Source organism: Nerophis ophidion, linkage group LG18 (assembly GCF_033978795.1).
Source record: "Nerophis ophidion isolate RoL-2023_Sa linkage group LG18, RoL_Noph_v1.0, whole genome shotgun sequence".
NCBI classification, from domain to species: Eukaryota; Metazoa; Chordata; class Actinopteri; order Syngnathiformes; family Syngnathidae; genus Nerophis; species Nerophis ophidion.
Genome location: NC_084628.1, coordinates 46,537,216 through 46,556,538, shown reverse-complemented (window position 1 = coordinate 46,556,538; position 19,323 = coordinate 46,537,216). Strand labels below are relative to the sequence as shown.

Here is a 19,323-nt window from a genome sequence, read left to right as displayed (position 1 = left end):
CATGGCAAATTCTTGCATCCAGCACACCTTACAACAGTGGTAATAAAAGATGCAACCTATGCTTGAAAGAGAAACTGTTTATTATATATCATCCAGATCTATCATCCCTCAACAAGCGCAGTGAAATCATTTCAACATGCCGCCACAGACGGAAACACCTCCTAGGTAACACATGAGCCAATCACCACGCCCCTACGCCTGCCTGTACCCACCCACTCTGTGCTCTATATAAACCATTGTATGTGAATGCTTCCATTAAAATCTCCTGATGATTGAGGGAACCCCTCATGAAACAGTTCTGTAGAGATGAAGTAGTCTTGTGATTTTTTCCCCACACCTACATATTGCGCTCTACCACGGTATCGAGCACTATTCTCTGGATAATCCAATCAAGACATATATATATATATATATATATATATATATATATATATATATATATATATATATATTAGGGGTGTTGGAAAAAAATCGATTCGAATACGAATCGAATACGTTGAGCGATTCAGAATCAGTTCTCATTTCTAAAAAATCGATTTTTCTTTTTTTCATCAATCCAACAAAACAATACACAACAATACCATAACAATGCAATCCAATTCCAAAACCAAACCTGACCCAGCAACACTCAGAACTGCAATAAAAACACAAACACGACACAGAACAAACGAAAAGTAGTGAAACAAAAATGAAACCGTATCAATATTAGTTATAATTTTAGCATAGCAGTGATTAAAAATCCCTCATTGACATTATCATTAGATATTTATAAAATATTTAAAAAAAAAAGAAGAATAGTGTCACAGTGGCTTACACTTGCATGGCATCTCATAAGCTTGACAACACACTGTGTCCAATGTTTTCACAAAGATAAAATAAGTCATATTTTTGGTTTGTTTAATAGTTAAAACAAATTTACATTATTGCAATCAGTTGATAAAACATTGTCCTTTAAATTTATAAAAGTAAAAAAAAAAAAAAGTACTACTCTGCTAGCATGTCAGCAGACTGGGGTAGATCCTATGTATTGAATGTATACAGAATCGTTTTGAATCGGAAAAAATATGGTTGTTTTTTTTATCGAGAATCGAATCGAATCGAAAAAATCGATATATTATCGAATCGTGACCCCAAGAATCAATATTGAATCGAATCATGGAACACCCAAAGATTCACAGCCCTAATTTTATATATATATATATATATATATATATATATATATATATATATATATATATATATGTATATATATATATATATATATATATATAAATATATATATATATATATATATATATATATATATATATATATATATATATATATTTTGTGTCACGTCTATGGGATCATGTTTTGTTTTGGTCATGTTTGTTTTTGTTTTTTGGACATTCAGTTCTTGTTCCTGCACGTCCTCCTTTGTCTTATTACCATAGCAACTCATTAGTTTTCACCTTGTCGTCATGTCACGCCCCTGTCCTCATGTCTCACACCTGTTTTCACTAATCACCACAGTATTATTTAAGCCGGTCTGTTTCTGTTGTTTATGCTGGCAACCTATACCTCCTGCACCCATGATATCCATGCTGCTTCTCATTCCCTTGTCCCAGTCACAGTACGTTTTTGTTATTCATGCCACAGTGCAAGTGTTTTGTTTCATGTTTGTAGTTTATAGCTTTTGTGCTAGTCTTTTGTTTCTTAGCCCAGTTTTTGTACCGCCATTGTGCATGCCTTTTGTTTGTTCCTGTTTTTTAGTTAGTGTTAAAAAAAAGAAATGTCTTTACTTTCTTGCCGTTTCCACTCCACTCGGGAAAACAATCCACGTCCAAGTCCAAGTTTGACATATTACAGTGTCCACAAATATATATATATTACAGTGTCTACAAAGTGTGCATTTACATTTCTTTTAAACTAAAATAGGGCTTGTCGAGGTTATAAAAAATTGTTCATGTTTACATGAATTCTTATAGGGAACTCTGTTTCACTATACAAACTTTTTGGTTTGCGAACCATGTTCAAAAACCAATTAAGTTCATACATCGAGGTTTCCACCGCACATATTCATACTGACCTCTTTCAAGCTCACTCCAGGTGTCCTGTTTCGGTACTGATATCGGATATCAATCTAATACCAGCAAAACAAAACAAACCAAAGCAAAAACAATTATATTGGTCCTCCAATAAGCACACAAGGTTAGTCTGTTCTTGTATTTTAGCCCCGTCATTCAGAAACGGTAAACATGGTAGGTTATTGGCTACTGGGAGTTAGCAGCTACACAACGGCTAAGCACACACTAGCAAACAAGCTACATAGATGTAACAAGCATCCTTAATTGGACAATATCGGATTTTTTATATATATTTGGCAATATTAGCAATAATCAAATAATTACAATTGCATATTATTTACACATATAAAGTCTCCAAGGAAAGTATCCAGTAACAAACGTGTCTGCATCTTCCAACGGACCTTAACTTGATGAATTACTACGGCCACGAGGTGTCATCAAAAAATAAAAAATTAAAATAAATAACAATTCCACTTCAACTTAAAGACTAAATAAGTCCATTTGGTTAATCATAAATAGGTTGGGGTTTTTCATACCTACCATTCTTCTCTGTTTTCTACCATTCCACTCTGCAAAATTACACAAAGGAATCCTGTGTAAAAGCGCACACAATATTTAATTTGGAACATTGTTATTTTCATTTAGGCTTTTTATGTTCCACACCTACAGTCTTTTTGCACATTTTCCCTTCAGTTCTTTTCTTTCCCCTCCTTAGTAGAACACGGGGACACTGAAACACGAGGTATGGATTATGGACAGGATGAGTTCTGCTTCTTCCTAACATTTTTCAGACCTGTCAAATTGTTCCTCCATGCAACATTTTATGTCTAAAAACAAAGGACCAAATACGGACTAAATGTAGTATCGAGTAGTTAAAAATAACAAATGAGTCTTTGAGCATTGAACATGAGTGCTTCCATTTTTATTCAATTGATTGGAGGCTGCATGATTGCCCAATTTAGCATTGATTGGACATGTAATCAAAATCTCTCCAAACTAATTAGGCTGCAGGTTTTTTTTTTAAATTTTCGCTTATTCTCATATTTGTTTGTTCACCATTTCATATATATATATTAGGCGTGGGCAAATTAGTTAATTATGAGTTAACTCATCAATCTATTAACGCTGACAATTATTTTATCGCACATTTGCGTATGTTGTTTACATGCTTTTATTTTGTTAACGCCTTTTCTTAACAAGATGGCGTCGAGGGGCTGTTGGTAAAGATGCAACATTTGGCAAAAATAGCGGACAATTCTGCAAATGTCCTGGCTGGCTTACAGCGTGGTCACTCCGGGATCACTTACGACCACCAGACAATTCTGGATGTGGATAGATCGGGCCGTTTTGGACTGAATGAGGCGTGCTTGCCAGACCGGCTAGCTAGCATGGGAATACTTTGCCGGCTACATCCAGCGGCCTGTGAAGCAGCGGAGTATATGTGTTGTCTGTCTATTTATGAATAATGCAGACCAGGAGTGTTGGCTGAGTTCTTAACGTTTACTTTCAGAGCGTGCATATCACAACATACAAGATGCCGTCATGGCGACACAAGCTATACCGGGCTACCGTGCATGCTCGTCACTCCTGTTGCATGCTGGGTAGGGTAGTTCTTTTTTCCCCTGGCTCATAACATCACAATATAGTACCATGTATATGATGCCTTCAGTTTATCAAAGCACCAAGCAAACAATCGGAAAATTCCCATCATATCAATTCCTAGATATGGTCATAATTATTTTAAGTGCACTACGCAGAATAAACACAACATTATTAATATTGCTACTACGGATAATTTGATCGACAATTCCCTAAAACAGCCCACTACCTATAATATAGGTTTTTTTTGCAGCCATGAAATTCAAAGTTTATTATTTGCAAAAAAAATAAAGTTTATGAGTTTGAACATCAAATATGTTGTCTTTGTAGCATATTCAACTGAATATGGCTTGAAAAGGATTTGCAAATCATTGTATTCTGTTTATATTTACATCTAACACAATTTCCCAACTCATATGGAAACGGGGTTTGTATGTATATATATAAATATATATATATATATATATATATATATATATTTATATATTGAGTGTGAATGTTGTCTGTCTATCCGTGTTGGCCCTGCGATGAGGTGGCGACTTGTCCAGGGTGTACCCCGCCTTCCGCCCGATGGTAGCTGAGATAGGCGCCAGCGCCCCCCGCGACCCCGAAAGGGAATTAGCGGTAGAAAATGGATGGATGGATATATATGATGAATATAAAGGAAGTACTAAGAAAAAGTGAAAATGGTTTGTTTACTTTGTGATTTGATTCATGCAATGAAAAAGAGTGCAGAAAGACAATGTTTGAGGGACATCTAGTGGACTAAAAAGGTATTGCAGTCTTATTTCATATCGTCATCAAGAAATAGAAAATTCTAAAAATTTTTTTTACATACAAATAATTTGTATATAAAATCTATGTGCTAGCAAAATAGATAATAATTACTTTTATTGTTCAATGGAATTATAAGTTATTATTTTGTGGGAGGCTATTTTCAATTTTAAATAATCATTATATGTTATGTTTGTATAAATTAATTTTCACGGTGGACATAGAAGTACAAACCATATGTACATGATATAATATCATAACTTGGTGACATTACATGATTATAAATAGTATTACTTCTATTTTTAAATAATATAAGATAACCAATTGCTAAATAATAATACAAATATAAAATAAATGAATGACATTATTACTCTACCATGGTTTATATATTATGATGAAATAATAAATACTACTGAATTTACGTTTGTATTAATTAATATTACAATCAAAATTAGAATATTCAAATTAATATTAAAACATATATAGAATTAATATTGAAATATTCATATTACATTAAATATTATTTCATATATAGTATTTTGTACATTTTTATATATCAAAGCAAATATGCACCGAGCGATTGGAGGATTTTGAGAAGATACAGCCTTTACTCTCGTTAATAATAATAATAATAATAAAAAAAGCTTTCATTCAGCTTCATTTCTTTTTTGTTCAAATATTATAATTTATTTTGTATGAACTATTTTCCCAGGACCTTCTCTTTGTGTGCTACTCACTGCCTGTGACACATACAGTGTCATTTAAAACTATCCATCCATCCATTCTCTACCGCGTATTCCCTTCAGGGTTGCGGGGGGCGCTGGCGTCTGTCTCAGCTACAATCAAACTAATCAAACCTCGTTGTAACTTAACACATTGAATAGGTTCCGTATTGGGACCTAAGTTATTTATACTTTATTTAAATGATATTTGTCCAGTATCGAATACATTGAAATGTATTATGTTTGTATTTTGTTCAGGAGAATTGTTGAGGATAATAAAGGTTGAGTCAATTCAGCAAAAAAAAAAAAAAATGGTTTGATATTAATAAGATATCATTAAATGATAAAAAAAAACTAAATTGATGGTGTTTAGTGGTGCAAGGACAAATTGTAAAGCATAATTCAAATTAAATCTAGTGGAAATTGATAGAGTATATGAAACTAAATTATTGGGAATAATAATTGATGATAAATTATGTTGGAAACCACATATTGAATATATAAAGGGAAAAATATCCAAATCCATTGCTATTCTTTATAAAGAAATGTCTGCATATGTTATATTATTATTTTATTTTTCCATATTTAACATATTGTGTTGAAGTTTGGGTAAAATTTTATAAAACAAACATAGACCCAGTAATTAAACTTCAAAAAAGGGTCATTATAATAATAGACAAAGTGAAGTGAAGTGAATTATATTTATATAGCGCTTTTCTCAAGTGACTCAAAGCGCTTTACATAGTGACACCCAATATCTAAGTTACATTTAAACCAGTGTGGGTGGCACTGGGAGCAGGTGGGTAAAGTGTCTCGCCCAAGGACACAACGGCAGTAACTAGGCTGGCACAAGCGGGAATCGAACCTGCAACCCTCAAGTTGCTGACACGGCCACTCTACCAACCGAGCTATACCGCCCCAAAGTGTGCTACTACGAACATTACTCTTTTATTCACAATTGAAGTTAAAAACAGCGGCTTTGGAGCAATCAAGGCTGCTCACACGGTCACTAAGGTGGACACTTTGATTGACACATCAACTTTAAAGTGTTTTGTATTATCCATGAGAGCATGTTTGGTGTAATTGTGAGGTGTGTCTGTTAAAATCCTGTGAGACACTTGTGATTTGGGGCTATATAAATAAACATCGATTGATTGATTGATTGAAAATCCTGGTTGTTTTTACAAATGATGACAGATTGTCTTAGTGTGATGATGTAAATGAGGTGTGGTTGTATTGTATATTAAGTATGTGTCCATGAAAGTGCATTTTATGACTTTTCTTAATTTGATTACATGCTATGGTATAATTTTATTATAATTTTATTGCATGATTTTTGTATCCCTTTAATTTAGGTAGATAGGGACTGCAGATGGACATGAGCTATTTAGCTACAATCTGGTACAGAACATATCTGTCTTTGAGCTTAATGTTTCTGTGCATTATCCCTTTAAATAAAGACAAAACTGAAAAAAACAACAACATACCAATCCATTATTTATAAGTTCTGATGTATTAAAATGTTCAGATATTGTGTTTTTAAAAACATTGGAAATTATGTTTGGAGCAATGAACAACAGCCTTCCATCTTGTAATCTTAGGTTATTTCATTTAAGAGGAGGAAAGTATAATTTACAGGGATATTGATTTTTGAAATATGTGAAGTAAGAAGGAATATAAAATATTTCAGTTTTAGAATTTAAATGGTGAAACTAGCTCAGTGATGAGTGGAAGACATGTTGTTCTTTGTTAAAGTGGAACATTATCAGCAGACCTATGTAAGCGTCAATATATACCTTGATGGTGCAGAAAAAAGACCATCTATTTTTTCAACCGATTTCCGAACTCTAAATGGGTGAATTTTGGCGAATTAAACGCCTTTCTGTTTATCGTGCTGGAGGCGATGACGTCAGAATGTGACGTCGCCGAGGTAACACACCCGCCATATTCATTTTCAACACATTGTAAACATTGAGTCTCAGCTCTGTTATTTTCCGTTTTTTCAACTATTTTTTGGAACCTTGGAGACATCATGCCTGGTGGGTGTGTTGTCGGAGGGTGTAACAACACTAACAGGGAGGGATTCAAGTTGCACCACTGGCAAGAAATCTGCCGCCAGACCCCCATTGAATGTGCCAGAGTGTCTCCACATTTGACCGGCGATGCTAAGACAGACATGGCACAGAGATGTATGGATAACCTGCAGATGCATTTGCAACCATTAAGTCAACCAAATCACAAAGGTGAGTTTTGTTGATGTTGACTTATGGGCTAATCAGACATATTTGGTTGCGGCGTGTCTGCCACCTAATCGATGCTAACATGCTACGCTAATCGATGCTAACATGCTATTTACCGGCGGTGCTAAAGCAGACATGGCACAGAGATGTATGGATAACCTGCAGATGCATTTGCAACTATATTACGTTTCCTTCCACCCACATTTAATGTGAAACAAACACTTACCAATCGACGGATTTAAGTTGCTCCAGTGTCAAAAGATGCGAAAGTCCTGATCGTTTGGTCCGCACATTTTCCCGGCGATGCTAACGCAGCTATTCGGCCATGCTATGGCTATGAATAGCGTCAATAGCTATTCGCTCAATAGCTTCAGTTTCTTCTTCAATATTTTCATACTCCAACCATCTGTTTCAATACATGCGTAATCTGTTGAATCGCTTAAGTCGCTGAAATCCAAGTCTGAATCCGAGCTAATGTCGCTATATCTTGCTGTGGTATTCCCATTGTTTGTTTACATTGGCAGCACTGTGTGACGTCACAGGGAAATGGATAGTGGCATCGCAAATAGCGAAAATCAAGCACTTTAAAGCTTTTTTTAGGGATATTTGGAGACCGATAACATTTTGAAAAAAAATTCAAAAAATACAACGTGCCACTGGGAACTGATTTTTATTGTTTTTAACCCTTTTGAAATTGTGATAATGTTCCCCTCTAAGGTTTAAGAAAGCCTTGAAAGGTGAAATAATGGAAAATTATAAAATATAATAACAATTACTTTTATCCCATTGATTTTGTTTAACGTCGATGTTCCAGCTAATCTAATTTTCAGTGAATGTATTGGATAGGCAAATATAAGCTTGGGCTTCAGATTTTTTCAGTCATTCTTTTTCTTTTAGTGTGTAAATGAGCATGATTGTTGAATATGTATAATCTGTACTGTTAAACTATCCATCCCTCTTCTTCCGCTTATCCGAGGTCGGGTCGCGGGGGCAGCAGCCTAAGCCCAGACTTCCCTCTCCCCAGCCACTTCCTCCAGCTCTTCCCGGGGGATCCCGAGGCGTTCCCAGGCCAGCCGGGAGACATAGTCTTCCCAACGTGTCCTGGGTCTTCCCCGGGTGGCATCCTGACCAGATGCCAGAACCACCTCATCTGGCTCCTCTCCATATAGAGGAGCAGCGGCTTTACTTTATGGCAGAGCTTCTCACCCTATCTCTAAGGGAGAGACCCAAACTCATTTGGGCCGCTTGTACCCGTGATCTTGTCCTTTCGGTCATGACCCAAAGCTCATGACCATAGGTGAGGATGGGAACGTAGATCGACCGGTAAATTGAGAGCTTTGCCTTCCGGCTCAGCTCCTTCTTCACCACAACGGATCGATACAGCGTCCGCATTACTGAAGACGCCGCACCGCCTGTTAAACTGGTCACACAAAATGGTTGATGGTTGATTATATGACCGAAATAAACTTATTTCATTCATTCATTCTGTATTATGCTTTACATATTTTTTAAAGTGATAATTTTTATAGACTGGTTGGGCAAACTCCCATGCACCCTCAAGAACCCTGCCGAGAGTATAGAGCTGGTCCACATTTCCACGACCAGGACGAAAACCACACTGTTCCTCCTGAATCCGAGGTTGGACTATCCGACGTAGCCTCCTCTCCAGTACACCTGAATAGACCTTACCGGGAAGGCTGAGGAATGTGATCCCACGATAGTTGGAACCCAGTTGCCCAACCAGTCTACATGTACTTTGTGGACTTGGAGAAGGCATTGGACCGTGTCCCTCGGGAAGTCCTGTGGGGAGTGCTCAGAGAGTATGGGGTATAGGACTGTCTTATTGTAGCGGTCCGCTCCCTGTATGATCAGTGTCAGAACTTGGTCCGCATCGCTGGCAGTAAGTCGGACACGTTTCCAGTGAGGGTTGGACTCCGCCAAGGCTGTCCTTTGTCACCGATTCTGTTCATAACTTTTATGGACAGAATTTCTAGGCGCAGTCAAGGCGTTGAGGGGTTCCGGTTTGGTGACCGCAGGATTAGGTCTCTGCTTTTTGCAGATGATGTGGTCCTGATGGCTTCATCTGACCGGGATCTTCAGCTCTCACTGGATCGGTTCGCAGCCGAGTGTGAAGCAACCGGGATAGGAATCAGCACCTCCAAGTCCGAGTCCATGGTTCTCTCCCGGAAAAGGGTGGAATGCCATCTCCGGGTTGGGGAGGAGACCCTGCCCCAAGTGGAGGAGTTCAAGTACCTAGGAGTCTTGTTCACGAGTGGGGGAAGAGTGGATGGTGAGATCGACAGGCGGATCGGTGCGGCGTCTTCAGTAATGCGGACGCTGTATCGATCCGTTGTGGTGAAGAAGGAGCTGAGCCGGAAGGCAAAGCTCTCAATTTACCGGTCCATCTACGTTCCCATCCTCACCTATGGTCATGAGCTTTGGGTCATGACCGAAAGGACAAGATCACGGTTACAAGCGTTTGGTTCTCTCCCTTAGAGATAGGGTGAGAAGCTCTGCCATCCGGGAGGAACTCAAAGTAAAGCCGCTGCTCCTCCACATGGAGAGGAGCCAGATGAGGTGGTTCGGGCATCTGGTCAGGATGCCACCTGAACGCCTCCCTAGGGAGGTGTTTAGGGCACGTCTGACCGGTAGGAGGCCACGGGGAAGACCCAGGACACAATGGGAAGACTATGTCTCCCGGCTGGCCTGGGAACACCTCGGGATCCCCTGGGAGGAGTTGGACCAAGTGGCTGGGGAGAGGGAAGTCTGGGCTTAGGCTGCTGCCCCCGCGACCCGACCTCGGATAAACGGAAGAAGATAGAAGGATGGATGGTCATTTTTGAACAAAAGGTCACAATGCAAAATATTGTCGTATTGTTGTCGTTTTTTTTATTTTGTAGCTATACAATAAGACCGCTTTGACGTTTGAACAGTAACATAGAAAAAAAGGAAATCTCCTAAAACTACTTCTGAGGGGTTCCCGGTGTAATTAATAAAAGGTGAGAAAGGAAACATCCGTGCATGGTACCTACTTTGTTTACATCACAGGACGTCACCTGTACCGCTGGAGGCCACCCAGGACTTGATGGCGCTAACAACATCAGCATCCTTGGCGACGTTACAGCATAGAAGATCGACAACACGGGGCCTCACTGCTGCGGAGGACCCGGGGTCTTCTCGCCGGGGGCGGGACTCTCCGCCTCGACGGGCAGGCGGATGTTGGGGATTCCGACCGGGGGCCGGGCCTTTCTTATGGGGCTGAAGCCGCGCGGGGACGAGCAAGGGGAGTGGGCCGGCGACCGGACGGGCGTGAGGGGAGGACCGGCGAGGGGGGACGCTTGTGGGAGGAGCTGCGCCAGCGGGGAGGGGCTGCGGGAGTACCTGCGCGGGGTGGTCCAGACGGGCTGGTCAGTTCTGTGGGCGTGAGAGGGGAGGACCGGCACGTAGGTGGCAGGGATGTTGATTTCTGATTGGCTGAAAGCATTGCTGGCGCTTTCTTCCAAACGCTCCAGGGTCTCCTGAAACAGGACAGTGGGCTGCTTTAGAAAACCCAACCTGAACTCGTCACAAAGGGGTGCGATCCAGAAGATGGCGCTCTTTTCTTTCATTCCAAAATGTTTACTCAATACAGAGCAGTACCTCCATTAAAATGGTATAAAAAGGAAGAGTGTGGGGGGTTGGGGTGACCCTGCTCCCTTTATGCAGCTATTTTAAAGGCCTACTGAAAGTGAAGTGAATTATATTTATATAGCACTTTTCTCTAGTGACTCAAAGCGCTTTATATAGTGAAACCCAATATCTAAGTTACATTTAAACCAGTGTGGGTGGCACTGGGAGCAGGTGGGTAAAGTGTCTTGCCCAAGGACACAATGGCAGTGACTAGGATGGTACAAGCTGGGATCGAACCTGCAACCCTCAAGTTGCTGGCACGGCCACTCTACCAACCAAGCTATACCGCCCCACTATAAAGCTATAAAGCCACTACTAGCGACCACGCAGTCTGATAGTTTATATATCAATGATGAAATATTAACATTGCAACACATGCCAATACGGCCGCTTTAGTTTACTAAATTGCAATTTTAAATTTCCCGTGAAGTATCCTGTTGATGTGTGACATCCTCCTTCTTCCCGGGGCTGACATATATATATATATCAGCTAGTGATGGGTCCATGTATCGTTTCCACACATTGCTAAACTGTATCGAAACTGTGTCATTAAATACTGACATCTGCTGGACGTTAAAGTCCTACTGAAATGAGATGTTCTTATTTAAACGGGGATAGCAGGTCCATTCTATGTGTCATACTTGATCATTTCGCCATATTGCCATATTTTTGCTGAAAGGATTTAGTAGAGAACATCCACGATAAAGTTCGCAAATTTTGGTCGCTAATAAAAAAAGCCTTGCCTGTACCGGAAGTAGCAGACGATGTGCGCGTGACGTCACGGGTTGTGGAGCTCCTCACATCTGAACATTGTTTACAATCATGGCCACCAGCAGCGAGAGCGATTCGGACCGAGAAAGCGACAATTCCCCTATTACTTTGAGCGAGGATGAAAGATTCGTGGATGAGGATAATAATCAATCAATCAATGTTTACTTATATAGCCCTAAATCACTAGTGTCTCAAATGCCTGCACAAACCACAACACAAACCACTACGACATCCTCGGTAGGCCCACATAAGGGCAAGGAAAACTCACACGGGACGGCGTGGCGCAGTGGGAGAGTGGCCGTGCGCAACCCGAGGGTCACTGGTTCAAATCCCACCTAGAACCAACCTCGTCACGTCCGTTGTGTCCTGAGCAAGACACTTCACCCTTGCTCCTGATGGGTGCTGGTTAGCGCCTTGCATGGCAGCTCCCTCCATCAGTGTGTGAATGTGTGTGTGAATGGGTAAATGTGGAAGTAGTGTCAAAGCGCTTTGAGTACCTTGAAGGTAAAAAAGCGCTATACAAGTACAACCCATTTATCATTTATGACGCTTATGTTGACGCGTGCTTGTGACGTTGTAGCGGACATATCAGCCCAGCACCACTCACGGATAAAAGTCGTCTCTTTTCATCGCATGATTACACAGTATTTTGGACATCTGTGTTGCTGAATCTTTTGCAATTTGTTCAATTAATAATGGAGACGTCAAAGAAGAATGCTGTTGGTGGAAAGCGGTGGATTGCAGCCGCCTTTAGCAACACAAACACAGCCGGTGTTTCTTTGTTTGTTGTGAAGCTTTAATATGGAACAGAGCGGTCAAGCGAACATGTTTCTCTACCACAGGGGTCGGGAACCTTTTTGGCTGAGAGAGCCAAAAAGCCAAATATTTTAAAATGTATTTCCGTAAGAGCCATATAATATTTTTTTTAACACTGACCACAACTTAACGCGTGCATTTTTAGGTAAGACCAACATTTCTAGAGTATTCTTATTCTTTGTAATAACATTGTTATTCTGAAGCTAACTGTGGAGGGGGCGTGGCCCGCGGGCCTGCAGCGAACTGGGGTGCTGCCAGGACCGGCCTCGAAATCAGCGAGAGCTGCGTACATGGCCCACCTGAGCCTTGTTATCTAATCACCTGTCGCTCTGTTATAAGCAGCAGCCAGGAGGAGAGATGGGGTTGGGGCTGGAGCCAGAGTTCGAGCGAGAACGAAAGAGAAAAATACAATTGCTGGAAAGCAACTGAGAGACTTATTGAAAAATAAAACAATAGTGTAACCCTGAAACGGGCTCTCATGTCGGTGCTTGGGGGTCTGAAGAACTCCCAAGAAAACAAGCCCCACACTAACCAATAATAAATAAATAACTTCTTAACGCAACTTCTTGCACAGGTGCGGTAGTAAACGGATGGATGGACTAAAAATGCATGAGAATGTTTTATGTTTGAAAATTATTTTTAACACTTCTTGTTGAAAACGTCGCGGAATGATGACGCGTGTTAGTGACGTTTCGGGTTGGAGCGGACATATCAGCCCAGCACCACTCACGGATAAAAGTCGTCTCTTTTCATCGCATGATTACACAGTAATTTGGACATCTGTGTTGATGAATCTTTTGCAATTTGTTCAATTAATAATGGAGACGTCAAAGAAGAATGCTGTTGGTGGAAAGCGGTGGATTGCAGCTGCTTTTAGCACCGAGACACAGCCGGTGTTTCTTTGTTGTGAAGCTTTAACACAGAGCGGTCAAGCGAACATGTTTCTCTACGTCAACCGGCAAGGTTTTGGATGGGAAAATTGTGGTATTGAGTCGGCTCTTACCGGAGACTTCAGTGGATTACGCGACTTCCTCCTGCAGCTGTCAAAAAGGCAGCTGTGATTTTGGCTCCTCCATTGGCTTCTCGGAGAGACACTGGTGTTCATCGCAGCCATCCGACTTTCAGGTATGACTTTACAATCTCACTAAAACATTATTAAAACTATAAGCAGATAAGGGATCTTCCAGAATTATCCTTGTAAACATGTCTGATTACATCTGAAACGCTCACACTGCCGTCGCCTCTAACTTTCCTCATCCATAAATCTTTTATCCTCGTTCAAATTAATGGGGAAATTGTCGCTTTCTCGGTCCGAATACCTCTTGCTGCTGGAGGCTATGATTATAAACATATGATTACAAAACTCCTGCAGCTGCGGACTCTCTTGCCTCCTCCCACCGGCCGCCCCGACCGTCGGATGCTTACACCGTGGAGGAGGGGGAAAAAAAAAATCTCAGCCCGGCTGCCTTTGCCTGGTCGAGAAACGTGGCTTCCCTCGGAGACACTGGCGGTCACCACACCCGTGGTCACACCCCCCGACTTTCAGGTTGTACAGGTACGACCATGTAATCTCACTAAAACCCTAGTAACACAATAAGCAGATAAGGGATTTTCCAGAATGATCCTAGGGGCGGTATAGCTCGGTTGGTAGAGTGGCCGTGCCAGCAACTTAAGGGTTGCAGGTTCGATTCCCGCTTCCGCCATCCTAGTCACTGCCGTTGTGTCCTTGGGCAAGACACTTTACCCACCTGCTCCCAGTGCCACCCACACTGCTTTAAATGTAACTTAGATATTGGGTTTCACTATGTAAAGCGCTTTGAGTCACTAGAGAAAAGCGCTATATAAATATAATTCACTTCACTTCACTAATAACATCTGAATTGCTCCCACTGGCCTTGTCTTTTTTTTTTCTTCTAGTACTTCACTCTCAATTTCCTCATCCACAAATCTTTCATCCTCGCTCAAATTAATGGGAAAATCGTCACTTTCTCGGTCCGAATCGCTCTCGCTGCTGGTGGCCATGATTGTAAACAATGTTCAGATGTAAGGAGCTCCACAACCCGTGACGTCACGCGCACATCGTCTGCTACTTCCGGTACAGGCAAGGCTTTTTTATTAGCGACCAAAAGTTGGGAACTTTATTGTCGATGTTCTATACTAAGCCCTTTCAGCAAAAATATGGCAATATCGGGAAATGATGAAGTATGACACATAGAATGGACCTGCTATCCCCGTTTGAATAAGAACATCTCATTTCAGTAGGCATTTAAATTGGTGTTAATTATTGTAAACATTGTTGGGTCAAAAAAAAGAGGATATTTCACTCACGTCTTCGTTGAGTACGTAGAGAGGCATGGGGCTCCTTCGGCCAAGGGTGGTTGGTTTCGGTACAACATCAACTGCAACAACAACAACAATATTATTCAACAACAATGTCCCCAATCCAAAAGGTATGAGTTCCTAACAATCATTTGAAAAATAGTTTCTTTTACAATCCCCGTTTCCATATGAGTTGGGAAACTGTGTTAGATGTAAATATAAACGGAATCATTTTCAAGCCATATTCAGTTGAATATGCTACAAAGACAACATATTTGATGTTCAAACTGATAAACATTTTTTTTTTTTGCAAATAATAATTAACTTTAGAATTTGATGCCAGCAACACGTGACAAAGAAGTTGGGAAAGGTGGCAAGAAATACTGATAAAGTTGAGGAATGCTCATCAAACACTTATTTGGAACATCCCACAGATGTGCAGGCTAATTGGGAACAGGTGGGTGCCATGATTGGCTATAAAAGCACTTTCCATGAAATGCTAAGTAATTCACAAACAAGGATGGGGTGAGGGTCACCACTTTGTAAGTAAATTGTCGAACAGTTTTAGAACAACATTTCTCAACAAGCTATTGCAAGGAATTTAGGGATTTTACCATCTACGGTCCGTAAAATCATCAAAAGGTTCAGAGAATCTGGAGAAATCACTGCACATAAGCGATGATATTACGGACTATTGATCCCTCAGGCGGTACTGCACCAAAAACCGACATCAGTGTGTAAAGGATATCACCACATGGGCTCAGGAACACTTCATAAAACCACTGTCAGTAACTACAGTTGGTCGCTACATCTGTAAGTGAAAGTTATAACTCTACTATGCAAACTAAAAGCCATTTATCAACAACACAGAGAAACGCCGCCGGCTTGGCTGGGCCCGAGCTCATCTAAGATGGACTGATGCAAAGTGGAAAAGTGTTCTGTGGTCTGACGAGTCCACATTTTAAATTATATTTGGAAACAGAGGACGTGGTGTCCTCCGGAACAAAGAGGAAAATAACCATCCAGATTGTTATAGGCGCAAAGTTGAAAAGCCAGCATCTGTGATGGTATGGGGGTGTATTAGTGCCCAAGGCATGGGTAACTTACACATCTGTGGAGGCACCATTAATGCTGAAAGGTCCATACAGGTTTTGGAGTAACATATGTTGTCATCCAAGCAACGCTATCATGGACACCCCTGCTTATTTCAGCAAGACAATGCCAAGCCACGTGTTACAACAGCGTGGTTTCGTAAAAAAAAGAGTGCGGGTACTTTTCTGGCCCGCCTGCAGTCCAGACTTGTCTCCCATCAAAAATGTGTGGCGCATTATGAAGCGTAAAATACGACAGCAGAGACCCCGGACTGTTGAACAACTTAAGCTGTACATCAAGCAAGAATGATGAAGAATTCCACTTTCAAAGCTTCAACGATTAGTTTCCTCAGTTCCCAAACGTTTATTGAGTGTTGTTAAAAGAAAAGTTGATGTAACACAGTGGTGAACATGCCCTTTCCCAACTACTACTAATTCTAAGTTAATTATTATTTGCAAAAAAAAAAATGTGAACATCAAATATGTTGTCTTTGTAGCATATTCAACTGAATATGGGTTGAAAAAGATTTGCAAATCATTGTATTCTGTTTATATTTACATCTAACACAATTTCCCAACTCATATGGAAACGGGGTTTGTTTATAATTGACTTCACAACGAGGGCAGCATATACAACAGTAGATAGTATCTCCAGACTTTATGAAGGATGCAAAGCTGAAGGTATGATGTCATTAAGGAATGTTTTTCTCCACGACATCATGACAACACAGAATTGTTTTGTCCGTTTCAAAAGTTGATTAACCATTATGAAGCGTAAAATACGACAGCGGAAACCCCGGACTGTTGAACTACATAAAACAAGAATGTGAAAGAATTCCACTTTCAAAGCTTCAACAATTAGTTTCCTCAGTTCCCAAACGTTTATTGAGTGTTGTTAAAAGAAAACGTGATGTAACACAGTGGTGAACATGCCCTTTCCCAACTACTTTGGCATGTGTTGCAGCCATGAAATTCTAAGTTAATTATTATTTGCAGGAAAAAAAAAGTATGAGTTTGAACATCAAATGTCTAGTCTTTGTAGTGCATTCAATTGAATATGGGTTGAAACTGATTTGCAAATCATTGTTTTCAGTTTATATTTACATTTAACACAATTTCCCAACTCATATAGAAACAGGGTTTGTATTATCTAGACCGGAAGGAAGTATGATAGATGTATACTAGACTCATCATAGGTCTTGTTTAGGTTGTTGCACACATATAATATAAAAATAAAAACAACAACTGACTGTCATGGCCATTTTCAATCTGCTCCATGTAGATGGGGGCCCTCTGGGGGACCGGCCGATGCTTCTTTCTACATTGCAGCAAAGCAGGGGAAACAACAACAGGAGCAAATGTGTGAATGCAACAACAAGCAGACTCAAAAAACAAACAAAAAAAACACAGAAAACATTGGGGAGAAAAGAAAGAGTGGCGGAACTGACTTGGAAGGCTTCCAACAGGCGCACACCGTCACCAGGGTGATGAGGAGGAATATGCCCCCGGTGGACAGGATGATGTACAGCGAGCTGCGTCCTACACCAGAAGCAGAAGAGAAGATAGTGACGAGGAGGGAGAATAACGTCAGGGGCCGAGTGTGTCCTCACATTGCCTTTTTTAGCAGAACCTTCTTAATTTAGACGTGAATAAAACAAGAACTGAATGTCACCATGCAAACAATGTCATTACTGTTGGGATCCGCCGCCCGGATCATGTACGGTTTTGGTTTCTGAGTCCTTTTGTGTTTTGTTGATCGTTTTGGACTCTTCCTGTTCTATCTTGTTTCCATGGTTTTTCATTTGTCCCACCTGCTACTTGTTTCCCTACGCACACCTGTTGCTAATTGTTCCCTTCTGTATTTAAGCCTGCCTTCTCCTTTTGTTCGGTCTTGGTCCGTTGTTTGCAACTCGCAACAGTCACGTTTGGTTTTTTTCACTACGTGCTAATTTTCGTGGATGTATATACTATTGCGAAGTCCCGTCTTAGATTCGCGTGCCGAGTAACAAACAACGGACCAAGACCGAACAAAAGGAGAAGGCAGGCTTAAATACAGAAGGAAACAATTACCAACAGGTGTGCGTAGTGTCGTGGAAATATTCTTAAAGACGATATAGCTCGGTTGGTAGAGTGGCCGTGCCAGCAACTTAAGGGTTGCAGGTTCGATTCCCGCTACCGCCATCCTAGTCTCTGCCTTTGTGTCCTTGGGCAAGACACTTTACCCACCTGCTCCCAGTGCCACCCACACTGGTTTAAATGGAACTTAGATATTGGGTTTCACTATGTAAAGCGCTTTGAGTCACTTGAGAAAAGCGCTATATAAATATAATTCACTTCATCCTTTAGTGACAAATAGCTTTAAAATGATTTATTAAAGTAACAAACAAATAATAACAAGCTTTGCAAAGCGAGACCAAACCAGAACGACACATCCGTTTGTTCCAGCTTGTTCTAACCCAGGGGTGCCCACACTTTTTCTGCAGGCGAGCTACTTTTCAATTGACCAACTCGAGGGGATCTACCTCATTTATATATATTATTTATATTTATTTATTTATGAAAGAGACATTTTTGTAAACAAGTTAAATGTGTTTAATGATAATACAAGCATGTGTAACACATAGAGATGTCTTTCTTTCACAAAGACAAGAATATAAGTTGGTGTATTACCTGATTCTGATGACTTGCATTGATTGGAATCAGACAGTAATGATGATAACGCCCACATTTTCAAATGGAGGAGAAAAAAAGTTGTCCTTTCTGTACAATACCACATGAAAGTGGTTGGTTTTTGGCATCTAATTCATCCAGCTTCCATACACTTTACAGGAAAAACATTGGCGGCAAATTCCGTAGCTTGCTTGATTGACATTCACGGCACCCGAGGGTCTTGTGAGATGACGCTGGCTGCTGCCAGTTAATTATTATGAAAAAATGACAGAGAGGAAGGCCAGAAACACTTTTTATTTCAACAGACTTTCGTCAAAACTCTAAAGGCCGACTGCACATTTCCTATCTTCAAAATAAAAGCCCTGCTTCATGCTGCCTGTGCTAACAAAATAAGAGTCTCAGAAAGCTGGCGTGCACAAGTGATGTGCACGCCAGCTTTCTGAGGGATCGCTTGTGCACGCCAGTTTTCCGAGACTCTGTATTTAGTTAGCGCAGGCAGCATGAAGCAGGGCTTTTATTGTGAAGATAGGAAATGTGCAGTCGGCCTTTAGAGTTTTGACGGAAGGTACGGCGCGAGAGTCAGTTG

The 19,323-nt window shown here is 40.6% G+C and overlaps 1 protein-coding gene across 2 annotated transcripts in view; it reads right to left on the bottom strand.

Moving 5' to 3' along the window:
* Nucleotides 1-10,286: 10,286 nt before the first annotated feature.
* hepacama (hepatic and glial cell adhesion molecule a) overlaps nt 10,287-19,323 on the bottom strand; it is a 45,494-nt gene continuing 36,457 nt past the window's right edge. For both annotated transcript variants that reach the window (XM_061878409.1, XM_061878408.1), the window contains exons 4-7: nt 17,516-17,606; nt 17,318-17,385; nt 14,986-15,056; nt 10,287-10,919 (exon numbers count right to left, since the gene is read on the bottom strand). In XM_061878409.1, coding sequence (XP_061734393.1) covers nt 10,551-10,919; nt 14,986-15,056; nt 17,318-17,385; nt 17,516-17,606 — 599 coding nt within the window. In that variant the 3' untranslated portion in view covers nt 10,287-10,550. The remainder of the gene's footprint in view (nt 10,920-14,985; nt 15,057-17,317; nt 17,386-17,515; nt 17,607-19,323) is intronic.